We start from the raw sequence: 21,551 nt of genomic DNA, 5'->3' as shown, positions 1-21,551 counted from the left end.
TAGCCTGCAGCCCAGTCTGGAATGTTGTCATCATCCTCCTCCTCTTCGCCGTCTTCCATTACAACCCCTCTTTCATTGTGCTTAGTCCAAACCAAATAGTTAGGCATGAAACTATATCTAAACAAGTGGCTGTGAATAGTCCCCCAGGAACCCTTTGAATAGTCCTTCTTGTTACTGCATTGGAAGCATGGACAATATACGAACCCGTTCTCTGGCTTGTTTGCTTTCGCCACTTCGAGAAAATAATGCAAGCCATCAATAAACACCTTGCTCCGTCTATCCGCATTATACATCTATTGCCGGTCCATCTGCATCGGATTACGCATGAAAATGGATTACACTTGAAAATGGATTACACGTGAAGTCGCTCCAAGTGCGGGAAGTATCAGAGGTGTTAATTCCAGAGTTTCCTTCCATTTCTTCAGGATCCTCTTCTTCTTCTCCGTCTTCTGGTTCTTCTTCTCCCCATTGCTGCATGGGTCCATAGCCCTGAGGATCTAGTCCATCAGCACTGGCATTTGCCCAAGCGAACTGTTGATTTCCCGCAGGGACTTCACCCTGGTCGTCCTCCATGTCCACGTCAAACCCCTCCAGATTCTCATGAGCATATAGATCTATCTCAGGATCTGCTGGTGGCATCGGATCTTCTTCCATTTCTATCACAGGTACTAGTTGATCCGCTTCCTCCGGGTTCGGTGGCTGAGGCTCTTCTGGTGGTGGAGGTGGTGGGACATTGACAATATTTTGGGCAGGTGCCTGAGCCTGCATTTCTTCCAAGGCTAGACGAAGCGATAGGATCTCGTCTAGCTGTTGGAACCTTTCCGCCTCCAGCCTGTGGACATTTGATTCAGCTTCCTCCCTTGCTCTTGCTGGCTTCGATGAACCCTTGCATCACTCTGAATTTTTCTTCATAATCCTCAATCCTTCTGGATTGCTCTCGCATTGCTTTTTCCATTCATGCTCCCTTGCCATCGATGCCTTCTTATACATCTCCTTGTCATACCGGGCACCCATCAATTCCATCTTAGCGTCTTCGTTCTTCTACCTCTGGTTATAATATTCTCTGATGCAGGCTTGATGTAAGTTGTACATTGCTATCATATAATCAGAAGCAGCAGCAACTAACACATCGTGCTCTACTCGGGAAGTGTTCTTCAAAGCTTTAATCCTCCTCCTCCATACCCCGTCATCTTGATGTTTGATCGGATAGAATCGAGCAGAGCTCGATCCTACCTCCACCTTGTGGTTTTCACATAGTTCAGTAAGAGCAGTCATGGCCGCCCTTTCTATGGTGTCGTTTAATTCAAAACCCGACTCCATCACCTCCTCCAAACGCCAATTAGGACGGGTGTCATCATCCGGGATATGCACATACACTGTGCAATATTGCTTGTGGCCGGTATCTTCTTTTCGCCAATAATACTCCGGGGGATTGTGAAAACCCAACTCTTGTAGTGTTTTCCAATGTAATTGCACAAATCCTGGCTTATCCAAGTAGTGACCGCAGGTCCACCCATCCTTATCGGTGTAGCCTTCTTCAAACATCCTATAAAAGAAACGGGGTCAGGTCTAGCGGCACTCACCAAACCCAAAAGTTTTGGAAACATGCAGTGCAAACATGATGCAACGATTCCTACGTACTTTCAGACTCATATACACACTCGTAGGAAAATTGGTGGCATCGTAATCTCTCCCTAAATAATAAACTACCGAATACTGGCGACACGCAGCAAACAGTTAGCATCTGCAAAACAAACAACCAGTTAACACTACTGCCACCTGTAACTCTTGTTTTTATTATTTTAAATAGAGTCTCAGTTTTTAAAAGGTAATGTCTGTCGATTATCCCAACCTACGGCTCTGATACCAGCTGTGGCGGAACCGCCCAATTTAAGCTAGTTTAAGTGCGCCTAATCGCCGTCGGAACGGCAATTATCCGAAACGCACCTAAAACAGCATAAGTCCGGTAGTCCGTCGAGTGTCCCTAGGACTCCTCGAAGGATCCACGGCGTGTCTCATAACCATACATCAGGATAATATCCGTGATGGGATAATACCAACAAACATTACATTTTTACATACATATGTAAAAGGTACGAGTTATTACAGGACATAAGTTGAAACAAACTTAGTGATGCAGTGTTAGACAAGCTCTAAGATTTAAACATAAAGAGTTTAGGAGAAGATGCGCAAGTAGAACTTTTTCTCTAGGGTATTGTGAGACTCAGGTCAATACCCTAGGGCTTCGGGGTCTCCTCCTCTGTAGACTCCTGCGGAGCTTCTGAAAGATAGCCACAAGGGGAAAACCCTGAGTACGGGGTACTCAGCAAGTCTTACCCGACTAACCATTATAATAGTTTTCTTTGGAATGCATGCTAGCTTTTGGGTGTGCTTGGCTAACACGACTTTTGCCGAAAAGCTTACTATGAGTAATGCCTTAGTTTTATCTTTTATTTGGGTTAAGTTATTACCTAACCATTCTAAATGATAACAGAAGTAAAAACAACCATAGCTGTTAAATCATACATCAATTGATAACAGAAAGATATATATTGCATGAATTGATACTACGATGCTCAACAGTGATCAAGTGCATTCATAGCCGAGAATTGCGGCGATCCGGATCTAATTACATCCTGCAGGAGAGTACCCTGATCACCAGCGTTATACGACTATCCAGGTCGTATTTAACAACCTCTCGATTAGCAAATTCAATGATTAGGAATACGACTACCCGGACCCAGGGATGCACCCCCACATGGGACCCCACGTCTGGCCCGATCACCATGTGAGTTTCAGGCTACACCCCCGCCAATCTCTAGCACGTCAAGCACGGGTACGAAGTATTCCTGATCATAGAGTTTACTAACCTACTGGGCTTTACTGGTCCCATACTCAGTAAGTGATCAGATGCTTATCACTTGATCAAAGGTTAAGACAACGAATCGGGCCTTAACCAAATTAATCTAGCAGACAGAACTACATCTCTAGCTTCTGTCCGTTTCCATTCTCCAAGTTATCTTCCATAAGCAACATGTATGACTTAAAAGTTTTCCTTAAGGTTGGTAAACCAAGCATGTAAGCAAGTAAGCAATTCTAGACTTGGGTAGTTTCTAAGGTTTTGAACAAGTGGCAAAGATGTCCTTAAAACAAGGCATGATCATACACAAGAATAGGTTTCAAGCAACTCCTAGACTTAGTGCATACATAAAGCAATTAACCTATAATAAGTCACATGAAATAACGACTCCAAAATAGATAGGTATAAATGCACCGGGGCTTGCCTTGTTCGCTAAAAAGATTAGCAGCCTCTGACAGGTGGGCTTCACAGGGGACTAACTCAAACACTTCTTCGGACTCCGAAGGTCCTTCTGAAAATTCCCAATATTCTCCTTCCGGGGCTTCGGGATCTACGGCATAATACATGCAGGGGTTAGAATGCAAAATTTTTGAATAACAGACTATACAACTTTCCTTCATGATAAAGTTGCAAGCCAACAAGGACTATACAACTTATCATGATAAAGTTGCAAGCCAACACACAAAAATCTAAAAAGATTAACCTACAATTTTATTTTTCTTATTTAACCCTCCTATAGCCTTTTCTTTTATTTTTAGAAAAAGTTATAATTATTTTCTAACTTGAAAATCTAATTTCCTATGAGTTAAGAATTATTTGTGATTAAGAAAGTGTTATTCATATTTTATACATTTTATAAATATTAAGTATTTATTTAATTACCTTAAAAGGAAGGCATTAAATAAATACCCAAATTTTTATTATTTTTCTAGGATGTAAAACTTTTATTGCGTAAAGGAAAATAAAACAATCCTAACAAAATTGGTTTCACTAATTTTGGACACTCCTACAAATTTCTGTGATTAAAATGGTGTAAAATGGATTTAAACTAATTATTTCTCTAAAGGAATCTAAATTTTTCCCGAAAATCACCCGGAATACTCTTCTTACCCAGCCCTTCTCTACCCTCTCTCACGCGCACTGGGTCCCACGGCGCGGACCCCACCTCTCCTATTCATTTCTACCCGCCGGCCCTATTCTTCCCCTAACGGGCTCCGTGGGCCGTTTTCTTTTTCTTTTTCCTTTCCGGCCCGACACCGGCCCAACAGCCTTCTTTCCTTTTTCCTTTTTCTTTCGCGACGTCGGCCCGCGAGCTGCTCCGGCCTCCGGCCCTTTTCCTTTCCGGCCACCCGAGGGCACCCTACTGGGCCTCCAGGCCACGGCCCAACCGACGACTGCGCCGCTTCCGGCCTCCTTCTCTCCTTCCCTTCTCACTGTCGCGCGCGCCACTGGGCTTTCAAGCCGCGGCCCAGCAACTACCCGTGCTCGGCCGGCCTGCTTCCGTTTCCCCCCCTTTCTCTTCACTGACGCGCAGGCCCAAGCGCCCAGACTCTTCTTCCTCCTCCCGCCAAAACGCGGCCGCGACAGGGGGCGGCGCGACTCGCCGGCCGGCACCCTCCTGGCGGCGGGACTAGGCCAAGACACCACCCCTACACCTTTACGCACCTGTGCGCAGCGATAGCTCCCCGGGAGATGGCCGGAGCCATCCCCTCCACGGCGACGGGCGGCGACTCCCTCGGCCGGCCGTGGCTACTCCCGACGACGGCACAACCGACTTAAACAACTACCTCTACCCCATCCTAGGACCCTAAGGACTCGACTACGACTACTCAAGAAACAAGAGAGGCAGCGCGAAGTGGTTCTCACCGTGAGCGGGCGGCGCGACGGCGGCGGACAGAAGCGGCGGCGAGCACGGTTATATCGGCATGGATGTTGGACAACAACTGGTCTGGGGTGTAGCTGGGGTGTCTGTGGAGGAGTAGGCGAGATGAATCGACGGGAGCTGCGGTGTGGCGGTGGAATTTTGCTCGGCGGTGGTGTTTTGACAGAGGAGCGCTGGCGGCGGTAAAAAGGACGACGGTGAAACGGCGGCGCGGGAGCGGTAGATATTCAAGCGTTTCACCGCGCGCATGGGCGACACCGTGGCCTACCCGTAGGCTTATGTGGTGAGGAGGTGGCTTAGCTAGACGCACTGGCGGACGACCGACGACGGCGGTGGCGACACGTCTTGGTGCTCTGTCACCGCTCCTCTAACGCCCGTGATCTTCAGAGCCGAATTGTGGTCGATCTCCAATCCGACGGCCTCCAAGCGCCTTAACAGAAGTTGAAGATAAACTCAAACCCGTCATCTTTTGTTTTGGCTCTGACTCGAGATAATCATCAAATATGATTGAATTTTGATTTGTTTCTCGGGTTCCTTTGAAATTCACTGAAACTGACATTCAGTTCGTCAGTCACCGACAGTGGTGTTGATCTTACTTGGTGAACCGATTCAATGACCCCAAATCTTGTTCTCCCAGTCCAACTTCTTCTCAAACGTGTTCTATAATCTCCCAAGTTTCCATTTTGCCCAAGAACACCTACCCTTCTTGATCTACATTGCTCTGAATTCATACTCAAAGTTAACCCTATGCTGTCGATTTTCAGACTTAGCTTATTTTCAGAGTGTCAGTTAACTGTGACAATGTGTTGAGTTTGGGCTTGAATTTGAATTCCTTCCCTTTACTGTTCCTGGCCAACAACACTTGAATATTGTAGTCCAAGGTTCATACTTCAATATAGTGTAGTTGTCCTGGTGCACTTATTTGAAAAATTCTCCAGAAATCAATTTCTAAAATGGACTCTGAGGCTGTTTTTCTGAAATCCTATTTTCAGACGGGGAACAGTAACTTCGGTTTTTTTCTTTTTCTTCCTTTGATTCTTCTGAGGTCTTTAGCACTGTTTCAATTAAGAATTTTTGATCCTTCAGTTCCAAACACTCTTACACTTGTATTCCATATTTTTGACAAATTTTTCTGAATTTCGAATTTGAAATTCAAATTTCGGCCAAATTTGACCCGAATTTGATTTTTGGGACGATTTCTTTTTCTTTTCTTCTCAATTTGTTTTCAATTCTCCAAAGTCACTTAGATGACTAACTTGGCGATTGTTACAGTTCCGCTGACCCAGCCTCATCCCGTGGTTTATTTGTACCTCCTGGAATGGTAGTACTAAGTGGACGTGAAACACCCGGGACTGACAGTGGAGCATAACGACCACCAAAAGCATGTTCTCAACTGGGTGGCACTGTACTTCATCATGGAAGAGCTTTGATTCTACGAAAAAGGGGACACGGTCTTCCACGATGTCCGTATCCGCTCTTTCTCGTAGAATCGGAGCTCCTCCTTGTCCCGGTTGGAATTACCAACCGGGACTAAACTTTTTGTCCTGGTTGGTGCCTCCAACCGGGACAAAAGAGCCAACCTTTTGTCCCGATTGGAGGCTCCAACAGGACAAAAGGGGCACGCCACCGACACCCGGGAACTAGCCGTTACAACCGGTACTAAAGGGGTGCCTTTAGTCCCGGTTGCAAATACCAACCGGGAGTAAATCTCCACTCCATTCCAGCCTACCATGGCACGCCCCCTTTTATCCCGGGCCAACTTTAAACCGGGACAAAAGGAGGCGCATGGAAGATCAGTTCTCTACTAGTGTGCCATCGGTATCCTTTCCGGTACCCAAAGCCTCCATACTACCTGAGTAGCCAGCATTATGTTCTTCACTCTGCTTTCCCTTTTCTTTGTTAGCATCACCGTCCCCATCTTTTTCAGGGTCTATGTCCATGTTAATTGGTACTGGGTTATTAGCAGAACTTTCTTTCTCAACTCTAAACTGTACTCCCTCCATTCCAAATTGTAGTCCAAATTGTAGGTCATTTTAGTTTTTTTAGATTCATAGATATTATTATGCATCTAGATATAATGTATGTCTAGATGCATAATAATATCTATGAACCTAGAAAAATCAAAATGACCTATAATTTGGAACAGAGGGAGTAGCTCATAAACATATTCCCTTTGACCACCTCCACCAAGTCTGGGATAAGCTCAGGGTCAAGCACTGCTACACGTAGTCTGGCAATATTATGTTGCTTTGTAAACCTCATGTCCACCATCTTATAGTTATTCCCAGAATGGAACCAACTGCCCAGATGATAGGAACCTCTTCTCTTAATTCCTTAGATAATCCTCGGAATTGGACCCAACATTTTGGGATCTCATATTTGTACACCTGTGTCTTTTTCTCATATATTTCCATTTTGGCTTTCACACTTTTTGTTTCCACACTACCCCACAACACCATACGTGTAAGCTCAGCACACGATGGGAAAGTGGTCGTGAAGGATTTTTCTCCATTTTGCTCCACAATCCAGTTCTTGCTACCTGGTAGAAGTCTCTCAAGTTCCACTGCGATGTTAGCCGCAGTCATGGAACCTTCGGTAACCTTCACCACAGCAGCCTTTGATTCTGGTTGTGCTCTTGGTTTACCAGTGTACGGAATGTAATAGAAACCCAGACCATCAACAGCGAAACCACACAAACTGGCTGTTCGCTTTGCCGCTTTTGCTTGCGGGCATGCTTTTGTGACGTGAGTATCAGTAACACATAGATCACAGCTAATTTGAGTGGTACATTCAGAGTTTATATGACCCTTCGTGAGACAGCGATAGCAGTATGGTTTGTTTTGACCTCCGGTCCTGCTTGCCCCTTGGGCTGATGACCCAGTATCACGTTGCACTTCTTGCCTTCTCCATCAGGAACGCTGCCAGCCTCTATTGTCTGTGTCCATGTTCTCGCCATGTACTTCCATCGCTTGCTGGTCCTGCCCATGGCCTCTTCCTCCCTGCTCCTGGTCTTGGCCGCCATAGCCGCCACGACCGCGATAGTAGCCGCCTCGGCCTGAGCCCCTGCTGCCGTGGCCGTGGCCGTCGTTGTTGCCACCACGGTAGCCACGGTCGTTGCCGTAGCCACCATGGACACCACCGTACCCGTCCCGGCCACTGCCGTGACGACCGCGGCCACGCCGGCCACGGAAGTCACGGTGCACGTAGCCGCCTCTCTCAATATTGTATCCAGGGTTAAACCCCGGATGGAATCCAGGGTTAAACCTGGTGCCGTTGCCATTCCCAGCCAGTTGGCCCTGCCCACCACCGCGAGGAGCATTCTGCTGATGTGCTGCGCCTCCAGACATCTCCTTCACCATCGCAGTTGCTGCGCCGCTGCTCGAGCGAACAACTTTGGCGTATGTGCGTGGTTTAGGTTTTTCCGAAGATGCCGTCCTACAGCTGCGATTAGGGACGCGCTTGGTGCCTGTTCTCGCAAACAATGCTACCAGGCCCGGCGTTGGCCTAAACCAACGCCCTGGCCCAATAAGCACTTTTTCGGGGCCCACACACTCCTTGACAGTAGTGGCAGATGCAATCATGCAACATGTATTTGATTCTCCTTGGATGTCGCCTCCTTTGTCGCTGGCTCTTGAAGCTGCGATTTGATTTTTGAATTTTGTGCATCGGCCAACGCTTCTGCTTGCCGGACTTCCTGCTTGTGGGCATCTCCGGTGAACACCGGTGATAGGCCCGTAGGAGTTCCTTTGCGACTGGAAGGCAATTTCGTGGAAAGCCAGGCTTTGCTCAGTTCATCCCCAAGAGTACGTGCTGGTGATACTCTTGGAGGAGGAAGAGGTTCTTGCCAAGGCCGTCCACAACGTCTTCTTTGAATCATGGCATCCATGATCTTATTTGTTAAAGGAGTCTTGTGGATCGGAGGTTTACCTGAGTTTGCTGTTGTAGTAGCTGCTAACTCTTTATCCGCTTGCACAAGATCATCGACTTCTTGTTCCTCTTCGATCTCCTCCGCGATTGATGATTCGTCGTCTGAATCACCCGTTGCCCAGAACCTTGTTACCAGAGGTTCCACGCCATGGCGGTGTGGAGGTCTCCCTGAAGCATCGGCGGCTAAGGGCTAACGCCACCGCCTCCGACAGGGCCTCCCTTGCCATGAGGAGTTCCTTCTCCGAATGCTTCCTCTTCTCTGGCTCCTCCTTCAATTCGCCTGAACGCGCCTTGAAAGGAGCAGCCCCGGCGCCAGCGTGAACCGCCGCCGCCGAAGCAGCATATGCCGGCTTTGTGGCCGGCGAGCGTCGGCGCGTCCCCCTCAGCGCGCTCTGCTAGCCTCGTTGGGAGCCGCCGCTCGCTGCCGGGGAGGGGAGAAGATAGCTAATGGAAAATGGAGTGTTGCTTTCACTCATGCATCTAGATACGACTAGTCATTTCAACTGCACAAAAAACGAATATGTCAAAGAAAAGCTAATTTTTTTAATTCAAATTCAAAGTTTATCTTTCCTTTGATATGTTCCTCATTTGTGCCATTGCAATGACCACTAACGTCCAGTGCTTTAATTGTCGAATTTAGCATCCCTGGGTCAGGGTTAGTCTTGAGCTATTGTAGGCCAGGTCCAATAGAAAGGAGTTTGGCAAGGAGAGGGCAAGAGACAAACAAGAGTAGGGGAAGAACATTTGGATGGATGCGGATAAACTCTCAGACAAACAAGAGCAGGAGAAGAACATTTGGATTGATATGGATGGACTCTAAGACAAACAAGAGCATGACAAGAACATTTGGATGGATGCAGACAGACTCTAAGTAGGTTGAACACAGGTCGTCAGACAATACGGGTCTCGGCATTTTATATTGTGGATGAGAGATTGGGTCATTCTTGTATTCTGTGATGTCTTGCACTTTCAATTGTTTATAAAATTTGAGTCGATGACTTACTAAAAGCTCCGGCGCGGCTTTTGATCGGGCCGGTCTAGGCCTTTGACATGTCAGTTCATGCCTTAGAATTATTTTTCTAGCAGAGTGTTAAGGGTAATATCAATGTACAGATGACCGTGTGATCTAGCAATATAGAAGTCACAGATGACCAGAGAAAAAGAAGATCAAATTTCTTGCTGTCAGGGGCATGCTGATGGTTATATGCAGATCAGACTTGCCATCAAATTTCTTGCTGTCAGGAGCATGCTATGCTGACGGTTATATGCAGACCAGTCTTTCTGTCAGGAGCATGCTGACAGTTATACGCAGATCATGCCCTTACATATGCCAAGGAAGATGAGAAAACAGATAAAAGGCACTAGCAGAACATGTCCTTATGCATACTGGTACTGAAGATATAGCCTTACAGAATTAGGAAACACATAACCTTGAAGGTAGTAGTAAAGCCAGTGTTGTAGATTCCCAGCAACTAGCATACTTTTGTAAACATTATTTGCGTGATAAACATCCCAGTTATGCATATTAGTAGGAGCTAAATACTAAAAAGATTACAAGGGTGACAATAAATGAATGCTGAAAGTATCGATTTGAGGCAAAGAACCAAGACAACATAAGCAGTTCGAATTTCATCAAACTAGCCCATCAACCCGTGCTCCCACACGGGCTAATGTTTTTAGAAGCTATTGTATTTGAAAATTATTTAGAAATTAAACTCCTAGCTAATAATCAAAATTGTTTACCTACCACCCTCTTATTTTTCAATACTTCAACATAATACTTATATAGATATATGTATCTATCTTTGTCTAGTTGTGATTGATTTTTAATTAATAATTACTCTATGCACGTTTTCATCCATATTCGTACTTTTTCCATTTTGTACCACACCTCCAATCCTCCATACATTATGTTTAGCATACAAACCAATATTTTTCATCGATTCCTCACATACATGTATAAATAGTCTAAATGGTGGCACTGTATATACTTTAACTTAGTATTTTTATATTAATAATGACATAAATAAGTAATTTAGAATCATATGTTAGTTTACTTTTGATATTTATGTATGATGCACATGAAGATAATTAAATTAATATTTAGGTGTTTACTTTAGGTTATTTTTAATAACGACACACATGGGTAACATAGATAAAATTTTAGAATGACATTTTAAGTTATGCTTTATAATTATGTGTATTAGTAAATTGGATGAAGATTATGGGGTTACTTTAGATTATTTTTATAATAGCTGAGCTCGATAATTTAGATATAGGTTTAGAGCTCATTTTTTAATATTTTCATAATGATAGTGGTGGGTAACTTTTTAAAAAATATAATAGATCAATGGCTATGATTATTAGAGTTTACAGGATTGGTGTTTGATGTTTTTAATTTTTATGAGAATTTGTCTCTTTTTTCTAGCTTGTCTCGTGGGAACTATTGTGGAGTCTCCAATGGAAAAAAAATGAGACTACACTGCTACAAAACTATTACCATAAGCTACCTCTTATTTGTTAAATATTCGAATACAATATTTATGTAGATATATACTTAATATCTTCATCCAATTGTGATCAATTTTAGTTAGTAATTACTCTATAATATTTTCAACCACATTTATAATCTTTAACTTTTCACTTTGCATCGCAGGTATGCGCTTGAATTTATTTAATGAACCCTAAGTTTGAGATACAATTTTAGCATAGAAATCTATATTATCATCATTTTATATCCTTATAAATGGTGACACACATCATGCGTATAGAATTGTTATATCGTATACCAATAGTGAAAGATATAGATGATTTAGAATCATATATTTCTGTATATTTTTAATTAAGGTTATTTGATTCAAATTTAGGGTTACCTCATGTTATTTTTAATAATGGCATATGTGGGTAATATAGATGCAAATTTAAGGGGTTACTTTAAGTTTAAACTTAAGTAATAGTGGTAGACAATTCAATTGCAAATTAAGGGGTTATTTTAAATATTGTTTATAACGGCATAAGTAGGTAATTTGGATGAAGATTAGGGGTTACTTTAGTTTATTTTATATAATGGCCGAGGTGGGTAATTTATATATAGATTTAGGGGGTTACTTTAGGCTATTTTCATAATGGCATAGGTGGGTAATTTTTTAGAAAATATAATAGATCTAATGGCTATGATGATTTGAATCTATCGATTGATGGTTGGATGTTTTGCTTTTTTGTGAGAATTTCTAGAATTTCTCTCTTTTTCTAGAGTGTCCACCTAGGAATTCTAGGTGGCTTCACTTGGAAGCTTCAAAAGGAGCCTCCAATTACAGTGCATTTACAGATACTTGATTGGAGAACAAACATCTGCATGATCATGAATGTTGTAGTTAAAATTGGTGCCTAAAAATAACTACATAACAATGAAAGAGTAAGAGATGGCTGGAGAGCAGGAAGCGTGTGCGACTGGAGCTCGTCGTTCCCAGGTCAGCCATGCATGGCGTTGCAAACGTGGTTATGGAATGACTGGTTCCCTTGACATGTGATCTTCTCTTCGGTTTGGTATTTCAGGAGATATGAACATGGCGTAATCCTCAATTTTAGAATTTAATTAATTTAATTTTCGTTAAGACGACAAATAATACAATTGTCTCTCAAACATTTGATCCAGCATTCGGTGAGCAGAGCAGAGCAACGAACCGCTCGCGGGCCCGCGGCCATGTTGCCAACGGCAGCATGTATCCCGCTGGGCGCAGAGAGGGAAGGCGAGAGGACAGCGAAGGTCTCACCACCGAAGCTGAGACAGCACAAGGTTGCGATAACGCCGGGCCATACCGGGCCATAACAAAGTATATGAATCTGTCAAAACAACCTATATTTTGGGACGGAGGGAGTATCTCAAGACATAAGTACAAGCAGCACCGACTATAATTTTCAAAAATAAAGATAATTCTTACAAGTTTGCATCTATCACAAAGCAAGCACAAATTTGATATCCTGAATTCCTAACCATAAGAAAAAAAACCGTAAAATTACATAATATAAGCTGAAGGATGTGCCAACTGATCTTGATCTGTCACCCTAGCCTACACGTAGCATTTTATTAATTATCACGCGAGCAAGTTAAGACACATGTACTAGAACCGTAATCAAGAGAGACTCGTCAGCCAGAGCCTGCCATCCTGGAGCATATATACGCCGTCAGTGCTTGTCCTTTGGCATCTTGACGACCATGACGGAGCAGTGCGCGTGGTGGGTGCAGTAGTCGCTCACGCTTCCAAGAACAGCCCTGCACGTACGCCCGGAGGATTTCACGAAATTTTAGGCGAAATCAAATTAACCAACAACCTCGAGCAAAACAAGTTAAATCTCATGGATGAACAAGAAATCAGAGACGACGACCTCTTCCATTTGCTGTATCCATGGCAGCCGACGACGAGCATCTCGGCGTGGTGCCGGTCGACCGCCTCGCAGATGACGCTCCTCGCGTCCCCCTCCATGGCCTCGTAGCAGACGTCGGTCACCTGCGTTTCGCCGGCAGAGGTCGAGATCATCATCACCTATCTTAGGTCGATTAGCTCGATCGTGTTCTCCCTTCTTCTTAACTACTAGGTCTAAGCCTAGTAAGCGTGCGTAACACTACCTCGGCGCAGAGCATCTTGGCCTTGTCGATGACCCTGGCGACGGTGCGCTTGAGGTCGGCTTCCACCGTCGGCAGCAGCTCAGCCGAGCCGACGCCGGCGATGCCGATGACGGAGGACGCCGGCGGCTTGGCGGTGAGCACGACGAGGCGGTACTGCTGCGGCTGCCCGGGGGCGAAGAAGTGCTGAAGCGTCCACTCGAGAGCGTAGTAGCTGTGGTCGCTGTCGTCGATCCCCACCACCATCACCGGCTTCCCCGGCGGAGAGCCGCCTCCTCCTCCTACCTCCGCCGCCATGTCACCGCCCTGCACGATTAACCAATGCTGCGTGTATCTTGATCGATACCACGGCGAGTGAGGACGGGATGTGTGGTAGCTAGGGGGGCTAGCGGGCGAAACAGGGGGACAAGGTGAGATCGAGCTGTGTCAGGTGGCTATTTGTGTAACGAACTTAACTGCCTCCGATCGAGGTGGGACCAGCTAGAGGCCGGCAGGAGAAAGCGGAGCGCGGGAAACGCTGGCATGTCCACGTAGGCACGTAGCACGTGTGAAAATCCTGTTCATAATCATTCTAACAGTGAAATAAAAAGAATCTTTTCATGGTGAAATAATTTCATAAAAAATAACAGTGAAATCATAGTTTTTGTTGATAAGTGTAATGCCAGCGTGGATGTACTTAGTTTATTATTAATGCGTGCTTCAATTCAAGTGAGGTTACCGGCTAAACCGCTGAAGTGCCAAAGTTTTGATGATACAATTTGGATAGTCGAGGGGTGAAGCAATGATTAATGATATTTCAGGATATTAGAGTGAAATTTGATGACCACCCCGGATGGAAGTGAGGTTACCACTGGATGTGAACAAGGTAAGTGAATGGCGGTAACACAAACAGCTTGCTTAGAACATGTTACTATTTCGGTAGTGTGTGGGTATAAATTTGTCTTAACCTATAACGTATTTCTAGAGAGGGTTTAGGGCTTTGGATTTATGTGCAACTAGATATTCTGTGATAGGGGCTTTGGATGGTTGCCACTTAGCATCAATTCAACGACCAATAAAAATAGGTGTGTCTTCTATCCCAAACATATGCCACAAAGTATGAAAAAAATATAATAATGCACAGACAGGAGCATAGCACGTACCAAGTACATAGCAAGTGCAAAGATTGTACATATATGATGTATTAAAAAAATTTCTACGCAAATAACTGATTTCTAATAAGTCATCACATATATTAGAAACATTTGTAAAAATAGAGTTTGACTACAAATAAAAAAATGAGCATATATAATCTTGAGTGTAGATTACCAATAGTAACACTTTAACATCATTATTCGTATGGGAGTTGTTGCATGAGTAGTGAAAACAATGGTATGTAACATTCAGATGGGGGCTCGTAGAGTTATACTAATTAAGTCCTCCCTCCTACAACTCTTAGTGAAACACAATGTATCTTTTAATTTATTTAATAAAATGTTAATGCATGCAAAACAAATAAAAGAATTAAAGGATAGTTCTAGAATTACTTAAGTAAAAGAGAGGATTGTATATTACAGATGACAAAAACATAAGTCACATAATCATTCAGCATTACTAAAGAGAAAGAGAGGATCACATATTACATACGACAACAACAGGTATCACGAGGTTAAGGAGATTTGAGATTGTAGCAGTTTATATAAGTGCAAATGAAATAAACTTATGATCTTATTACTATTTATAATTATAGTTGTCTGCTCATCCAATTCATAGCCCTGTTAGGTCCTCACATATTCGATCGTGCACTCGGTTGCAAAATAATATTCGCAAGCCCAAGGTGTTCACTGATGGTACTGTATGGTAAGGTTTTCTTGCTGAGTTGTAAGAACCAGCGTAAATTCATGATGCTTTTATCTCTGATCATTGGTAAGATGTGTGTTCTTAGTTCTTAAATCATGATACTTGATAATTGAAATCCTTACTAGAATCCAGGGCGCAGTGGTAATTAACAGTCATTCACAAAGTAAGAACACTTAGTTCTTAAATCATGATACTTGATAATTGAAATCCTTACTAGAATCCAGGACGTAGTGGTAATTAACAGTCATTCACAAAGTAAGAACACCTTTTCAAGCCACATCATTCATGAAGTTCTAAGTGATTTGGCATCCCACCCACACACACAACAAACAAGGTAAAATAGAGGTATAGTCTGCATAAATGATTCCAAGTCCACATATAATGAAGTTCTAATAGAGGCTGCATAAATGATTTCAAGTCCACATATAATAAAGTTCCAAGTGTTGACATTACACAAAGGAACACAAGGCACACCACACACAAAGCCAATGATTCACTGTTTGTGAGAGAGGGCTAACGATTCATTGTTCAAGAGAGCCAACGGTTCTCCGTTCTAGATAGCATGAGGATTCTTCATGAACTGCAGAGGTAAAGGAGATATTGAGATTAATATACAAAAACACCACGGTACTTGATGTGACTAGAAAAATATATTTTACCTTAACATTAATGGCTTGAATACTGCCTGGAGGAAGGCCAAACCATCCTGTCGCACGTCATATATGGCTTCTATACAATCAACTCGAAATGGCTAGGCAAAGTAATCAGGCTTCGCTGTGCCCGATGGCTCGTGCCATTCCGCAGAAAATCAAGAAACAAATCAGCCGACTCCAGCTATTCTTCTATCGCAGTCTTGTTCCCTGGCCGTGAATCATAACATCCAGGCACAAAATGGTATGTTTCTTGCAGAATGAGATTTTATTGAACTTGTGCTCTCCAATTGCCATGGTAGGGAATCTTCAAGAGAATGTTTCTGAATTCAGAAGCACTGATCTTGTTTTTCACTTTCTCATACATATGAATGTAGCCCCACCCTCTGTTATTCAGTGGAACCAAGGAGCGTGAATAGTATAGAGTTCGGGCTTGCTTCAAATATCCATAAGCTTCAATAAATGAACCAAATCTGTCGGAATATTCTTGGGCTTAATGAGGTACTCCACCACACCGACATCATCTTCCATGGTATGCTTGCTAGCATCAGGTGAGGAAGGAATTGTTCCCACCTGTTTGAAAAGAACTTGACCATCTCGTGTCAATACAATTTCTGGCCACTTGAATCTGTGAAAGCATAAGCCTGCTGCCATATGTTCTTCCACTGCCTTCAACAGGGACTAAATAGCCCACTTTCCCATCTCGGATAGGATGGAGTAATTGACTCTTGTTAGGAGATGGCCAATAAGCTTGTACTCCCATGACAGATCACCGTAGGATGCTTCACGAACAATTTTGTGGTTGGCTTTAAAAGTACCCATCTTCAGAGCATCATCTTTATCCGTAACATTGAGAGTGTTATCAACGTACAGATCATAGCTAATGTAGCGCTTGTGTTTACCTGTATAAGAAACATATATAGCATCATTATATTTTCAGAGCACCCCTCTCCTAACGCCTGCACACGAGACCTGTTTTCTCCAAAGCACACAAATAGCAAGCACAAAAACATACCTCCTTGGGTGTACTGACTGGATGAGGCTGAATTCATTGTAGTTGTGAATCAGACTGCTAACTCCTGCACTTGGTAAAGTTGCCTAAAACAGAAAAGAGGAATTACGAGCGTACTCCAAGAGTTGAAAATTTGACTGTCAACGACTTTCTACAGTTTTTGATTGAGAACACCAATAGGTGATCGAGTCATTCACTTCTTCGATCCATCTAGAAAAAAAAAAGAAAATATGTTCATCTTGCGTATGCAAGCTAGTCCTTGACATCAACTTCTAACAGGCACGACAGATATTTTTTGTTTGTTTAGTGTTTGAAAGTAATTTATTTTTTATATTAGTTACCACCTTTTCACTTTCAACATTTACAAGCATAAATTGGAATCCCATCAACCTAACTTACATATAAGCATGCTGATTTATTAAGTCTAGTTACATGGGCACATCGTTACGGTTCAGTAGACCGTATAACTACTTGACAGGGCTTACTAGGTGATAATGGATGGAGGTCACGTATTTAAAGATGCTTTGCTTAACAATGGTAAAACTATGTCTTGCCTAGAAGTACAACTAGAGCTACTGAGTTTAAGCATAGCTCTTATCTAGCTAAGACTAGTATTTCATTTCGCTTTCCTGTACTGTGCTGCATGCTTTCACCCATCATTATTCAGCATTCTATATAATTCTATATGCATCCATGTTTCATGCAAGTAAGTTTGTGATGATGATATATTAATCTGCATGCACTCAAGCTTTCCTAAGCATATTCCTTCTTTTAAACAAACGCTGGCCAGGAAAATGAAACATACGAGCCAAGCAAGCTGGGAATACTTCTGAAAGGTTCAGATTCTTCGGCCAACGTGACTTCCTAAATAGATAGGCCAGTGAGTGTACAGAGGAAGTTGAAGTTCTCAAAGAAGCTGCATGCTCCCCTGCTGAAGGAACCTGAAAACAAGGGAAAGCAAGAGAAGCTGCGAGTGGAGACACCGCCCTCGCGCAAGAGCAAAAGAATTGCTGGTCGACCCAAAGCGGCCATGACGATGGAAGAACAAGTAACAGCTTTACTGATGAAGAGGAGCGGATTCCTATAGGGTAAGGGGACATCGGATGCTGCAGTACAGGCCAGTTTCAGGGAACAGTTTGTTGAGCCGCTGCACGACAAGACTTTTGCTGGTTTCAGAGATGCTTTTGGTCTGGGAGAAGGAGGTGGTGCTGATGTGTTCAGCGCCATTGCTATCAATGCTGAAGCTTGAAGGGCGGCTGCCTTGCCGCATGTTGTGTGTGTGTGTGTAATGGTGTGTCGTGCTTTCGTTATGTGTCCCCATGTCTGTCTCTGTTCTGTCCCGTGTGTGTGTGTGTGTGTGTGTGTGTGTGTGTGTGTGTGTGTGTGTGTGTGTGTGTGTGTGTGTGTATGTGTCCGTGTGTGTGTGTGGAACCGGTCACCCCGGCCTGTTCCAGTGAGCCCTGCTGTTATAAAGGGCGCGTGTGGAGCACCTACAGTCCCAAATGAATGATCAAAAGTGTGTGGTTCTAAACTGGAATGTCCGGGGTTTGAAAAACCCAGCAAGAAGGAAGGTAGTGCAAGATTTGGCCAATGAAACTAGATGCTCAATTGCGAGCTTGCAGGAGACCAAACTTGCAAACATTGATGAGGCAATAGTCAAGGAAACACTGGGCCAGAAATTCTCAAGGAATTTCACCTTCTTGCCTGCACAAGGAACGTGTGCGGGAGCGCTGTTAGCAGTTGATTAGTACTATTACAAGATTACACAATGTTTAGTGGGGGAATTCACAGTTTCAGCAAAGGTGGAAGCGACAACAGTTCTGGCTGATTGGTGGCTAACAGTTGTGCATGGGCCAGAAGGAGAGAATGAGAAATTAAGATTCCTGCAAGAACTAAAGTAGATCAGAGGGGATTTCTCTGACAGATGGCTGGTACTAGGTGACTTCAACATGATTTTGCAAGCTCAGGACAAAAGCAATGATAATCTGAATAGAAGACTATGGGATCATTCAGAAGTTTGGTGGATGAGCTGGAGAAGGAATTGAGATTGAAAGGAAGGAAGTTTACCTGGTCCAATGACAGCACACAAACAAGAATAGACAGGGCTTTCTGTACTATTGAGGGTCTATTTGGTTTGACTTCTAAAGTGTTGTGACTGCCGCAAAAAGTAGAAAGCTAACCAAAGCGTGCGCTCCTAGCGCGGTACTTCAACAAAAAGCAGCTTCGCGCGATGTTGTATTCCCGCAGCACCTTTTACCCAGCTTTCACCGGCTGCGAAGGATTGGTTTTACACCAAATTACCCGCCTGCCACTCTTTACAACTTACCGGTTCAAAATTTTCCATCGCTCTCCTCTCTTTCTCTGGTCCAGAACCATCGGTCTCCTCTATCCACAACCGCAGGCCGCGCTAGGGTTAGCGCACGGGCCGGCGGCGGCACTTCCTGCTTCATCGTCGGCGACGGCGGCCACTCCTCCCCGGCAAGAGCGCATCCCGCCCTCTCTTCCTCCCCTAGGGCCGCCGCCCTTTCTTTGTCGCAGCAGGCCGCCGCCGCCCTGTCCGTCGCAGCGGGTCGCCGCCGGCAGTGGGATGCCGCCGCCCTGTCGCCACCACCAACAGGATGCTGCCGCCCTGTCTTCATCGCAGTGGGCCCCAGCCGCCCTCTCTCCATTGCAGCGGGCCTCCACCTCCAGCGGGACGCTGCCGACCTCTCTCCTGGGGCCGTGCTGGTGGCCACCCCTTTCGTCTCCTCCCCGGACCAAGCTGCAAGAGGTGGTGGTGGCGCAAATCCGTGGCTGGCAGCCCCAGTTCTACAGGCACTCGAGTGGACGAGATTGCGTGAGTTAGGATTCGAGGTGAGTCTCTAGGAGCTCAAGCATACTGAATCCCCCGTTGTGCTCTGTGCTGTCCGTTAGATACATGTAGGTAGCCATTATTGATTCATGGAGTATATTGAGAAAACAAACACATGGCTTGTTCATTCGAGTAGTAAATTGGCTCGTGCACATTAAGGTTTTATAAACTGTGTTCTTTGAAATATACTTGTGGAAGTAGCTCATCTAAATAACTATTGTGCATTTATTAGGTAGGGTGAATAACACCAAAGATCCGGGGTATTATAACTTCCTTTGTGCCAGACTAGATATATCATGGGTGAATTGAAGGACAAGAGTATAGAGATAGACACTAGTTCTTGGGTTGTAGTCATGTTATGGTAACTGAATTAAATCAAAGTTTTTTTTCTTCATTCAAGAATGGCTGATAAGGCAGATTGGTGTGATGCCAATGTGAGGTATTTTATTGATATCTGCAAAGGAGAGATAGAAGCTGGGAATAGGCCGTTTGGATTTTTCAATAGGACTGGTTGGAAAAATGTTATATTTAAGCATGAAGAAAAAACTGGTCAGAAGCTAACAAAGAAACAACTCAAGAATAAGTGGGACAATATGAAAAAGGAATATACATGGTTCATGGAGTTGAAGAATAGTGCAACTGGGCTTGGATGGAATGAGGCGAAGCGAACTGTTGAGTGCTGTAAGGAATGGTGGGATGAACACCTAGCTGTAAGCACTTTACTGTCATTATTGATTGTTCATTTTCAATGCTTTCATATTGTGTTACTTGCTAATAACCCTTTGTTTCATTTAATTTCAGAGGTGCAATAATCCAGACAAAGGTATCAAATGCAACCATGTGAGGTTCAGAAAACAAGGGCCGAAGCACCTTGATGATCTGCATATATTGTTTGATAAGATACATGTCAGTGGCGCTAGTGCATCCTACCCTGGAGATATATCCTCTGATGAGTCAAGTGATGATGATGTGAGTGAGATACAAAAAACTCAAGACATTGATGATGTGAAGTTGGCTGCTTTGAAGAAATCAAAGCTAAGGAAAAAGAAATGCAAGGAACACTCTAGTTCTATTGAAGAGAAGGGGGAGAAGAGCCCATTCTTTCAACTGTACAAGAACACATGTTTGAAGATAGAAACTGCAGCAGATAAGATATCCTCAAGTGTTGAAGCTTCATCTGCTCCTCCAACCAATCCAGTCCCAAGCATTTCAGAGGCCATGAAGATGGTGAAAGATTGTGGAGTTTAAGAAAAAACTGCTTTAATGCACACAGTCACCTTCCTTATCGTCAAACCTGAATTTAGGGAGGTCTTTAGCTCCCTGGAAACAAAAGAAGGAAGGTTCGATTTGATTGAGAGAGAACATGAAAAGGAGCTGTTGAAGCGTCAGTAGAACTATTCCCTACTTTATCTAGTGTTGTGTTGTGAACCAATAATTGTTTATTTTCCTTTGTTGAGAACTATTAGTTGTCTGTTATTACCCTTTGTTGAGAACCACTATTTGTTTGTGCACCAATATTTGTTTAGTTGTCTGTGAGAACTATCTGAAAACCATTGGTTATGTGTTCATATGATGTTGATATATTTGTGCTGTCCATCCATATGATGTTCATATATTTGGTTATGTGCTTCTATTATCTGAATGGAAGAATTGAACTAGTGTCTGTAGGGAAGAATTGAACTTGTGTCTGTAGATGGATGCCAACATGGAAGAATTGGCCAAAAAGGGGCAAAAGGGATTATTGCTTCTAGCTGAACTTTCCCAGCAAGCTGCTGCTATTGCAGATGGGAAACATGTACACGGATCGGTATTTCAACAAAGCAGAATACAGGGAAACATCATACTCTGAACTTCAATGGGTTATGAGGTGCTTTGGTCATCCGAGGTACTTTTATAAGATGTTTCG

General features: G+C 43.8%; 1 protein-coding gene and 1 pseudogene across 1 annotated transcript; one reads left to right on the top strand and one right to left on the bottom strand.

The window, feature by feature from the left end:
- Positions 1-12,348: 12,348 nt before the first annotated feature.
- On the bottom strand, positions 12,349-13,677 carry LOC117850832 (universal stress protein PHOS34). Its single transcript, XM_072292321.1, has 3 exons — positions 13,294-13,677; positions 13,056-13,177; positions 12,349-12,942 (listed from the first exon to the last, which is right to left on the bottom strand). The coding sequence occupies exons 1-3, from the start codon at positions 13,588-13,590 to the stop codon at positions 12,855-12,857; spliced, it is 507 nt and encodes a 168-aa protein (XP_072148422.1). The 5' UTR covers positions 13,591-13,677; the 3' UTR covers positions 12,349-12,854.
- A 6,369-nt stretch (positions 13,678-20,046) lies between these two features.
- LOC117849313 (uncharacterized) lies at positions 20,047-21,037 on the top strand (annotated as a pseudogene).
- Positions 21,038-21,551: the final 514 nt, after the last annotated feature.

This window comes from Setaria viridis, chromosome 3, assembly GCF_005286985.2.
Source record: "Setaria viridis chromosome 3, Setaria_viridis_v4.0, whole genome shotgun sequence".
NCBI lineage: Eukaryota > Viridiplantae > Streptophyta > Magnoliopsida > Poales > Poaceae > Setaria > Setaria viridis.
This window is presented reverse-complemented; position numbering and strand designations above follow the sequence as displayed.

Bases quoted from the DNA above. Each gene is read 5' to 3' on its own strand.
- LOC117850832 (XM_072292321.1), bottom strand. From the start codon at position 13,590: ATGGCGGCGGAGGTAGGAGGAGGAGGCGGCTCTCCGCCGGGGAAGCCG. The intron at 13,178-13,293 runs GTGTTACGCACG...GGCGAAACGCAG, and splicing joins AGATGCTCTGCGCCGAGGTA to GTGACCGACGTCTGCTACGA. The intron at 12,943-13,055 runs GTCGTCGTCTCT...GCGTACGTGCAG, and splicing joins GGATACAGCAAATGGAAGAG to GGCTGTTCTTGGAAGCGTGA.